Source organism: Hylobates moloch, unplaced genomic scaffold, assembly GCF_009828535.3.
Source record: "Hylobates moloch isolate HMO894 unplaced genomic scaffold, HMol_V3 SCAFFOLD_3, whole genome shotgun sequence".
NCBI lineage: Eukaryota > Metazoa > Chordata > Mammalia > Primates > Hylobatidae > Hylobates > Hylobates moloch.
Window position 1 is genome coordinate 84754833 of NW_026652278.1, and position 11238 is coordinate 84766070.

General features: G+C 36.6%; 1 protein-coding gene across 4 annotated transcripts in view; it reads left to right on the forward strand.

The window, feature by feature from the left end:
* The first annotated feature begins 918 nt into the window (after positions 1 to 918).
* Positions 919 to 11238, forward strand: part of LOC116461167 (phospholipid-transporting ATPase IB-like) — a 30177-nt gene continuing 19857 nt past the window's right edge. For 3 of the 4 annotated variants that reach the window (XR_009212851.1, XR_004245997.2, XM_032142658.2), the window contains exons 1-3: positions 919 to 1064; positions 7881 to 8045; positions 11111 to 11167. Coding sequence is in view for 1 of the 4 variants with exons in the window: in XM_032142658.2 (XP_031998549.1) it covers positions 8001 to 8045; positions 11111 to 11167 (102 nt within the window). In the remaining 3 variants the exon portion in view is untranslated. The remainder of the gene's footprint in view (positions 1065 to 7880; positions 8046 to 11110; positions 11168 to 11238) is intronic. The other variant, XR_004245998.2, reaches the window with a different exon arrangement.

The following is an 11238-nucleotide window of genomic DNA, read 5'->3' on the forward strand; positions in this document are numbered from 1 at the left end:
ATTTAGAAGAATTTATTCTCCTCACTCCCAAAAAAGCATAGAAACATGGCACCAATTCGAAATTTGAGACAAACTGGGGTGCTGTCAAAGCCAAGGGACCCTTGTCTATCAGAGGGTCACCTTCAGGCTTATTTCCTTTCCCCAAGTGCTGCCTGAAGCTGTCCCTTAGATGCCTGCCCACACCCTGAGCCCTACATGAGTTTTGTTTGACCAGGTACTAAAGTTGCTAAAGTGGCTCCATTTCTTCCTTTGATACTGTGTGGATCATGTCACAAAGACAGGAAATCTTACCAGTTTTCTCCACCATCCATGCAGAGAGCCTCATATATAAATCAGCAATGTTCACCATGGGCAAAGCAACATGATTATTTGGAAGAAATATTTTTGAGAACGTATGTGTACATTGTTCATTCGCTAAGAATGCTTCCAAGAATTTCACTTTGCTTATTTTCATGTGATTTTAGAGAGAATTTTCAAAGTGCTCCTTTGATGATGGAATTTGTGATAGTTCATTTTAAGTTTCAAAGTAAATTTTTCCACTCAAGCAATTCAGTGAATCAAATTTCTTTCAACCATCACAGCCATATGCACACTCCCATGGTTGCTCCTAGCCTTTAATCTAAAAACTGATTCGAGGTTAAAGTTAGCATTTCACCTTTACAGGAACCCAAGTCCATTAAGAGCCCTGGTGTCAGGCCACACTGGAGTTTTCCCGTCATGTGTCCTGTCAAGCATAGTTGAGCAACCCTCCTTGAAGTGTAACGTGGTTATTGGCAGGAGAATGAAAAATCAGTTTTGATTTTAAAAAGGAAGTTTTCAGATTGTTCTTGTTGAAATTTTAGAGGGAGGTGATGGAAAAGAGAATATACTTACCATAAAAAATGGCTCCTGAAAACATTTGTTCTTGATTCCCCAGAGTCCATACCATGGAAACCGATTCCTCATCTTTTAAGAATACCATATGGATACTTATATATAGGCATGAATTAAGCAACTGGGCCTTTCAACAATTTTGGAGAAGGCCATTTCACACTTTTAAAATAAATATGCTCCTATAAGATCAGGTATGTTTTATATACTAAAATAACAGTGCACATGTATAAAATAAAACTTAGTGGTACCTCTCTCTGCTCATGGCATTGTTGGGTAATATGTTAGCTTAAACTATTTCTGACCTATAGCTTATTACTGTCCACCACAACTCTCTCCTAGAAATTTTCTATTAGGTGTCAGTTTTTCAAATGAGTACTTCTTAGTCTAATTTTTTTTTCCTCTGAAGTTATCTTTTTTAGTCTTTGGAGTCCATTATTCTATCCCAGTTCATGAATATAAACTCATTTACAAAATTTACAGTTTTTTTTTTTACTAACTGTGTGACCTTGGACATATTTGACTTCTCTTTTCTGCACCTCATCTGGAATATGCACTTAATTACACTGTTTCAAATAGTTGTTAAAGTATTAAAGGCGCTAATATATGTAAGGTGCTTAAAACTGCTTGTCATATATAAGTGCTTATATAAGATGTTTTTTCAATATCTAACAATTTTGTTTATTATGTGTACATCCATAAAATATGAAACACATTGTCGTTTTAGACAAATGCCCTTTATGTTTAATTTATTTTAGTCTAAGAATCAACCAGCATTGGAAATACTGCTATTAGAAGGAAACTCAAAAACTTTTTAAATCATAACTGCAAAATTTGATTTTCAGCTTAGTCTCTCACAACTTCTAAATTTTTCACCAATCAAAGTTTTCTGTAGGCTCTCTTAGGGCAAAGGCAAGTGGAAAGCGAAGGCACACGTTTCTACCTTTGAAATAATTTCAACTTGTATCACTTCTTACCATGTCTATCATAGCCACTCTGGCCCTGCATTGTCTGATAGAACTTTCTGTGTGGATAAAAATGTGCTGTATCTGTGCTGTCCAATACAATCGCCATTAGCCACATGTGGCTATTGCATATTTAAAGTGACTGAGGAACCAAATTTTTAATAATAGCTTTATTGAGATACAACATATACTATACAATTTATTTAAAGTGTACAATTGTATAGTTTTTAAAACATATTCATAGAATTGTACAACCATTACCACAATCCATTATAGGATAGTTTTATCACCCCTGAAAGAAACCCTATATTCATTAGCAGTCACTATTTCCCCCCAGGCAGCTCTAGTCCTTGGAAACCACTGCTCTTCTTTCTGTCTCTATAGATGTGACAATTTCTGGACATTTCATAGAGATGGAATCATACAGTATGTGGCCTTTGGTATCTGGCTTCTTCATTTATTATGAAGTTTTCTTTTTTTTTCTTTTTGAGATGGAGTCTCGCTTTGTCCCCCAGGCTGGAGTGTAGTAGCGCATCTTGGCACACTGCAAGCTCCACCTCCCAGGTGCATGCCATTCTCCTGCCTTAGGCTCCGAAGTAGCTGGGACCACATGTGCCCGCCACCATGCTTGGATAATTTTTTTTGTATTTTTAGTAGAGACAGGGTTTCACCGTGTTAGCCAGGATGGTCTCGATCTCCTGACCTCATGATCTGCCTGCCTTGGCCTCCCAAAGTGCTGGGATTACAGGCGTGAGCCACTGTGCCCGGCCTATTATAAAGGTTTTCCAGGTGCATTCATGTTGTAGCATGTATCAGCACTTCATTAATGCTTATTGCCTAGTAAGTTTGTATTATATTGATACAACACATTTTGCTTGCCAATTCACAGTTGGGTTATGAACATTTGGGTTCTGAACAGGTTACTGTGAATAATGAAAAATGCTATGTGTTATTTTAGGCTATTATGAATAATTATGGTAATGCTGCTATAACATTTAGAAACAAGTTTTGTATGTTTCATTCATAAATTTCATTTCTCTTGGGTATGTACCTGGGAATGGAATTGCTAGGTCATAAGCTACCTATGTATATTATTTTCAGCAACCACTTCACAGTTTTCCAAAGTGTGTACTATTTTACTTTCCCACTGGCAGTGTATGAAAGATCTAATTTCTCTACATCCTCGCCAACACTGGTTATTTGTCCTTTTTTATTATAGGTACACTATTGGGTGTTAAATGATGTCTTCTTGTGGTTTTGATTTTGTATTTTCTTGATGGCTGGTGATGTTAGGTTTTTCTTCATGCACTTATTCTACACTTTTATCTTCTTTACAAAAAAACCTATTTAAATGTTTTGCCTATTTTTATGTTTTTTTCTTTTTACTGTTGAGTTATAAAAGTTCTTTGTGTATTTTAGATACAGATTTCTAATCAAATATATAATTTGCAAACATTTTCTCCACTTTTCTGGTTGTCCTTTTCTGTTTTCTTTTTTTTTTTTTTTTTGAGATGGAGTCTCGCTCTGTTGCCCAGGCTGGAGTGCAGTGACTTGATCTCAGCTCACTGCAAGCTCTGCCTCCTGTGCTCACGCCATTCTCCTGCCTCAGCCTCCAGAGAGCTGGGACTACAGGCGCCCGCCACCACACCCAGCTAATTTTTTGTGGTTTTAGTAGAGACGGGGCTTCACCGTGTTAGTCAGGATGGTCTCGATCTCTTGACCTCGTGATCTGCTCACCTCGGCCTCCCAAAGTGCTAGGGTTACAGGTGTGAGCCACTGTGCCCAGCCCTGTCCTTTTATTTTCTTTGTTATGTCCTTTGAAGGACAAATGTTCTAATTTTGATGAAGCTTGGTTCATTTTCTTTTATCACTGTGCTTTTGGTGCCATATCTAAGAAACTCTTGCCAAACCCAAGGCCATAAAGATTTATTGCTATTTTTTATCCTAAGAGTTTTATAGTTTTGCAACTCAGAAATATAAAATCAAATACTGCATATTCTCACTTAAAAATGGGAAATAAATAATGTGTACACATGAACATAGAGTGTAGAATGATAAGACACTGGAGACCCAGAAGGGCGAGAGGGTGGGAAGGGGAAGGATGATGAGAAATTGGTGAGTGTACATTGTTCCAGTGATAAACACACTAAAAGCTCAGACTTCACTCCTACCCAATATATCCATGTAACAAAATTGCACTGGTACTCTTTAAATATATACAATTAAAAAAATGGGTTTATGGTTTTGGTTCTATGATTAATGTTACAATGTTTTATTGTGGTAAAAGCATATGTAATAAGCTTTGCCATTTTAACCATTTTAAACATAAAATTCAGAGGCATTAATTACATTCAGAATGTTGTGCAATCATCACAACTATGTATTTCCAAAAATTTTTTATCACCCCAAACTGAAACTCTGTAGTCATTAAGCAATAACTCCCCATTCTCCCTTTCCTCCTGAGCCCCTGAGAGGAATAAATTTTTATGGCATTTTAATTAATTTAAATGTAAACAACTGAATGCAGCTGGTGACCATCATATTGGACCTCACAGTTTTAACACCACCAATATCAACCCCTGGACAGATATAATCATTTCTAAGCTGCCTTTGCATTTATTATTATTCCATTTCTGGTAATCTATGATCTATTCTCCCATAAAAGCTGGACTATTCCTGTAAGAATGTATCTTATACCATTTCATTCCCAGCTCTGAATCCTCCAGTGGTTACCTATCACAATTAACAAAGAAATCCAAGCTCTTTACTATGGTCTGTGTTTATCTGCTCCTCGGACTGTGTGTATTCTCCTTTCCTCCTCCCAATGCCTGCAGCCTGACTGGTCTTTGTGGTGATCTTTGGGCTCATCAAATGCTGTCTGTATTCAAACTCTGCACAGTGTCTCTTCTCTCTGCCCTCTAGACATTCACTTAACTCACTCCGTCATACCATTCTGACCTGCTCAAGTGTCACCTCCTCAAAAAGATTGTTCCAGAGCTCCCTATCTAAAGTAGCAGTCCCTGTCTCCCTTAATGTGATTACCCTACCTTATGTTTCTTTGTATTATTATGCTTTTTTATTTAGACAAGGTCTCACTCTGTCACCAAGGCTGGAGTGCAGTGGCACAATCATGGATCACTGCAGCCTCAAACTCTGGGGCTCAAGCAGTCCTCTTGCCTCAGCCTCTCAAGTAGCTGGGACCATAGGTGAACACCACCACACTTGGCTAATATATTTCTTCGTAGCACTTGTTACACCCATCATTTTAGTGTGGAACTGTTTATGAATACATGTTCTATCTCTGTCACTATACTGCAAGCTCCGTAAAGACAGACCTTCTCTCTCCAGTTCCCATAATAGTACCCAGCATAAAATAGGCTATAAGTAAACATTTATTGAGTAAATAAAAGAAAAATCTTATTCATTTTAAGGCTGTAATCAGTTAGACTCAAAGAGATAGACTAATCTGTGTTAATCTATGTTAGACTCAAAGATTATTCTCCTGAATAAATGGAAGCGTTTCTTTATTGAAGCATGCCTTTTAAAACAGTATTGCATATGGTGGATAAGCTTTTGGATGTGCTGTTGGATTCATTTTGCCAGTGTTTTATTGAGGGTTTTCACATCGATGTTCATGAGGGATATTGGCCTGAAGTTTTCTTTTTTTGTTGTGTCTCTGGCAGGCTTTGGTATGGATGATGTTGGCCTCATAAAATGAGTTGGGGAGGAGTCCTTCCTTTTCTATTGTTTGGAATAGTTTCAGAAGGAATGGGTACCAGCTCCTCTTTATACCTCTAGTAGAATTTGGCTATGAATCCATCTGGTCCTGGGCTTTTTTTTGGTTGGTAGGCTATTAAATACTGGCTCTATTTCGGAACTTGTTATGGGTCTATTCAGGGATTCAACTTCTTCCTGGTTTCATGGTGGGAGGGTGTATGTGTCCAGGAATTTATCCATTTCTTCTATATGTTCTAGTCTATTTGCATTGAGGTATTTATAGTATTCTCTGATGGTAGTTTTTATTTCTGTGGGATCAGTGATGATATCCCCTTTATCATTTTTTATTGTGTCCATTTGATTCTTCTCTCTTTTCTTCTTTATTTGTCTAGCTAGTGGTCCATCTCTTTTGTTAATCTTTTCAAAAAAAAAAACAGCTCCTGGATTCATTGATTTTTTGAAGGGTTTTTCGTGTGTCTATCTCCTTCATTCAGTTCTACTCTGTTCTTTGTTGTTTCTTGTCTTCTTCTAGCTTTTGAACTTGGTTGCTCTTGCTTCTCTAGTTCTTTTAACTGTGATGTTAGGGGGTCGATTTTAGATCTTTCCAGCTTTCTGTTGTGGGAATTTAGTGCTGTAAGTTTCCCTCTTAACATTGCTTTAGCCATGTCCCAGAGATTCTGGTACATTGTCTCTTTGTTCTCATTGGTTTCAAAAAACTTCATTATTTCTGCCTTAATTTCATTATTTACCCAGTAGTAATTCAGGAGCAGGTTGTTCAATTTCCATGTAATTTTGTGGTTTTGAGTGAGTTTCTTAATCCTGAGTTCTAATTTGTACATATACAAATTAGAGTACACCATGGAATACTATGCAGCATAAAAAAGAATGAGTTCATGTCCTTTGCAGGGACATGGATGAAACTGGAAGCAATCATTCTCAGCAGACTAACATAGGAACAGAAAACCAAACACTGCATGTTCTCCCTCATAAATGGGAGTTGAACAATGAGAACACATGGACACAGAGAGGCAAACATCACACTCCATGGCTTGTCAGGGGTTGGAGGGGAAGGGAAGGGAGAGGATTATGACAAATACCTAATGCATGTGGGGCTTAAAAGCCAGATGACGGGTTGATAGGTGCAGCGAATCATCATGGCACATGTATACCTATGTAACAAACCTGCACGTTCTGCACATGTATCCCAGAACTTAAAGTAAAATTTTAAAAAAGGATATAAATATCATGTACATTAAAAAGATACAAAATGCTTATGAACAGAAAGATTCTATATTGTAAATAAGTCATTTCTATTTACTAAATTATGGTTGAATGCAATCCTACTCAAAATCCCGTCAGGTAATTTGAAAATTGACAAGCTAATTTTAAATGTATTTGAAAATTTAAAAGACCAAGAAGAACCAAGAAAGTTCTGAAGAAGAACAGAGCTCAAGAATGTATACCATCAGATGTTTCAATCTTTATTACAATTACAATAAGATGGTATTAGCAGAAGGACATACAAATAAAGAAACCAGAAACAAACTCATATTTATACCATCAACTGATTTATGACAAAGATGAAACTGCAGTGTAGTGAGGAAACAATAATCTTTTCAATAAATGTTAGTAGATCACTTGGATATCATTATGGGGGAATAAAAGAATTTGACCCCTATCTTACATCATAAACAAAGGTCAATCGTAGGTGGGTTATAAAGCTAAATGTGAAAGATTAAAAATTTTTTAAAAAAAGCTTCTATAATGGCCATGAGCCGTGGCTCATGCCTGTAATCCCAGCACTTTGGGAGGCCGAGGTGGGTGGATCATGAGGTCAGGAGATTGAGACCATCCTGGCTAACAAGGTGAAACACCTACTCTACTAAAAATACAAAAAATTAGCCAGGCATGGTGGCGGGCACCTGTAGTCCCAGCTACTCGGGAGGCTGAGGCAGGAGAATTGCTTGAACTCGGGATGAGGAGGTTGCAGTGAGCCGAGATTGTGCTACTGCGCCCTAGCCTGGGTGACAAAGTGAGACTCCATCTTAAAAATAAAAAAAATAAAAAACCAAGCTTCTATAACATAAGAGAGTATCTTTATGACACTGGGGTTGACAAAAATTTCTTGAGCAGGACTAAATAAGCATTAGCTATACAGAAAAAGTCTGATAAATTGGACTACATTAAAATTAAGAACTTTGTATTAAGAAAGTCACGATTAAGAGAAAGAAAAGACAAGTTAAAGTGGAAGAAGATATCTGCAATGTTTATGTCCAATAAAAAACTTATATCCAGAATATATAAAAAACTCCTACAAATCTGTTACAGAATATATTCAAAGAGCCAGTTAAGCATCAGAAAATGTCTTCATCAAAGGCATGCAACTTAAAATGACAATGGGATACCATGACACACAGACCAGTCTGGTCAAAATAAAAAATACAGATAATGCCAAGTGACAACAAGGATATGGAGCAACTAGAACTGGTGAAGGTAAAATAGCACAACCACTTCGAAAAATTCTTAGGCAGCATTTAATGAAGTTAATATATACATATTTTAAGATCCAGCAATTTCATACTTGTTATATACCCAACAGAAATGCATGCAAGTGTGTACCAAAAGACATATAAGAATGTTCATAGCATCATTATTTGTTATAGTCAAGAGCTAGAAGCAACCCAGTTGTGCATCAGTGGTAGAATGGGTGACTAAATTGTAGTGTATTCTTACAATAAAATACTATAGAGTAATGAAAATAAATAAACTATGGCTGTATGCAACAACATGGATAAATCTTACCAACAATGTTAGACAAATGTAGCCAAACCAAAAAATACACGTATTCTATGAGTCCATATATGCAAGGTTCACAATAGGTGATAGTGGCTACTCTTTTGGGAAGGAGTGAGGAAAGGACTAAGAGAGTACTACAGAGGGGGCTCTGGGTGTTTGTAATTTCTATTTCCCAATGCAGGTGTGGTTTGCATGAGCATGTTCACTTTGTGGAAATTCATTGAGCTGTAACTAAATATACGGAATTATTTATGAATGAACTGATATATAATTCAATGGGAACCTGGGAGGATAGGGAGGAGGTGGGGGAGCTGAAGAAACATGAGTGGCCAAATGCTTACAATTGTTATTGTTGGGTTATGGATACCTGGGGGATTGTTGTACTATTCTTTCCATTTGTGTATATTTGAAATTTTCCATTATAAAAAGAACAAAAAAAAAAGAGAGAAAACTAAAAAAGAAAAAATAAAGTACTACGCTTGTTAGTTAAACCAATTTTAAGGCCAATTACTAAAAAGTAAACTCCTACAATTTTGAATAGCTATTTGCTAATACATTGATTTGCTGCCTTCTTGGGGTTAGTTTAGCCTGTCCATTCCTTTTTTAACTTGCTCCCTTCCTTCCCTTTTAATAAAGTCCTGCCTAAGCTCCAGGCTCTATTTTCCACCTCTCCCCTAAGATTTAGGATTGTTCTGTTTTAAGTCAGTGGCCATATCTCTCCCTGTTCTCCTAGTGTAACTCTTACCTTACCCAGCAGCAGGCCCTCTGTTTAGGGCAGCCCATAATATTGCTTTTATGATTAATCTTCCCTTATCTACAAACTTAACTGTGGAGAAACAGGAGAAAGTGTGTGCCCAGGAGCTGGATTCAGGGACCCATGGTTACCCACTTCTACTTATGATTCCATCATTACTATTGTTTTAGGAAAATAAACAGATATTGATTCTTTCATAAGAGTCGATTCTTCAACAAGCAAATGGGAAAATTGGCAGGCCCAGATATGTGTGCATAGCAGCTACTGGTTGGAAATTTGAACACAAAAATCTTTATCTACCCAGCCTATGAGCTACAAATCTGGACTAAGTATAAAAAAGAATAAAACTAAATACCACATGTTCTCACTTATAAGTGGGAACTAAACATTGAGTACTCATAAACATATAGATGGGAACAATAGACACTGGGGAACATGAGAAGGGAGGGAGAGAGAAAAGGGTTGAAAAACTACCAATTGTGTGCTATGCTCACTACCTGGATGATGGATTTGTTTGTACTCCAGCCTTAACATTACACCATATATGTTTGTAACAAACTTGCACTTTACCCCCAAATTTAAAACAAAAGTTGAAAAAAATATAAAAGAATAAAAGGTGGTTGGCTGTGTCATACAAAGATACTGTGGCTTATCTTAAAAATAGGCTGTGACCCCTCAGGATAAAAATCAGGCTTCTCCGTGCAGGTCTAGTTGACATGATTAGACAACTCTCCCAGAGTTCTGCCTTAGTGGTTGTCATATACCTTGTTATAGACATCCTTGAAAAAACAAGACAATATAGGAAAACTGAAGCTTTGAAATCCTTCCTGTAATTTCTAAACATCTCTCATTGGATTGCTTGCATTCCTCCAACTGATAGATTCCAGAAACTCATATAGTTGCAAATAAGAACATGAGTAGTAAATATCCCCCCAAATTATTTCAGAACTCAGCCATTATAAATTGATTTTATATTCATATAGTTATCTTTTTATTGATCTGTAATCCAAATTTAGCAAAAAATTAAAGATGAATCATGAATGAACACTTGAAAAAAGGTTCAATGTTGGTATTTTATAAAAATAGGTTAATAATTTCTTATTCCTTTCTCAAAAAACTGGATAAATAGAAATTTTAATCTTCATAAAAATGTAAATTCCAATGCAGATCAAGTGTTTGGTTGTTTGGTTTGTTGAAAGCTTGACTTTGTTTGCTTCATTTAGACAGACCATAAGATGAAAAACTTTAGCCCTAGAAACAAAATTAGGCATTAGAATCACAGAGAATGGGATTTTGAAATGCCCCTGTGAGTTTATAGATGTTTCTAAAGTTCCATGTTTAATATTTTGAATAAAATAGGTGGCCATGCTCAGGATCTAGGAAGTTAACAGTAGCCTCTTTCTAGTGGTCATGCCACTGCCTATTTATTTGTTGAAAATATTGTTTACACAGTAAGTTTATCTCTGTTTACTGAGTCATTCTTAAGCAGCTCATGTGTGGCTTGTACTTCTCTAAACCCTTTATATAAGACCTTCCTTGTTATTATTCCTTATTTTAAATCTTCAAAACGTATTTGATAGATCCTTTAAAGGCCTGAATGGTTATGAAATGCTTACATTATTGTTTTTGAAAGTTATACAATGTCAAAGTTTCTTGACAGGTGATTAGCAGATTTCCCCATTCTTCAAATGACCATTTCACATCTACCTGCAAAGGAGAACAGCACTTAGAAAGGTGGTATCTCCCAAATCATCCAAGCTAACAGAAAGTCTTTCTCTACTATTTATGAGAAGGTCCATCACTAGATTGAGAGCTCTTCTGGAAGTGAATCTGCCTGTGTGTTCCCTAAAAACAACCCCTAGAGAGTTAGCTGCTGAGATGGCTATATTTTCAAACTTGAGCTGCCTTGGAGAAAGCAGATCTGGAGTGGAGACATGGGATTTCTCATGGAAAGTGAAAATAACTCACTCAGAATAATGTTTTTTCAAACTCTTCTGTCTTTCCACAGTATGTTCTTGTTACTGATTGTCAGAAAGCTGGTTTTGAGACTACAGCTTGGACTAAAGTAAGTTTTGTCTAGAATTGTTTCTCTATTCGGTGTAGACATTTTCATGCTATGATTTATTTCTAAGCCTA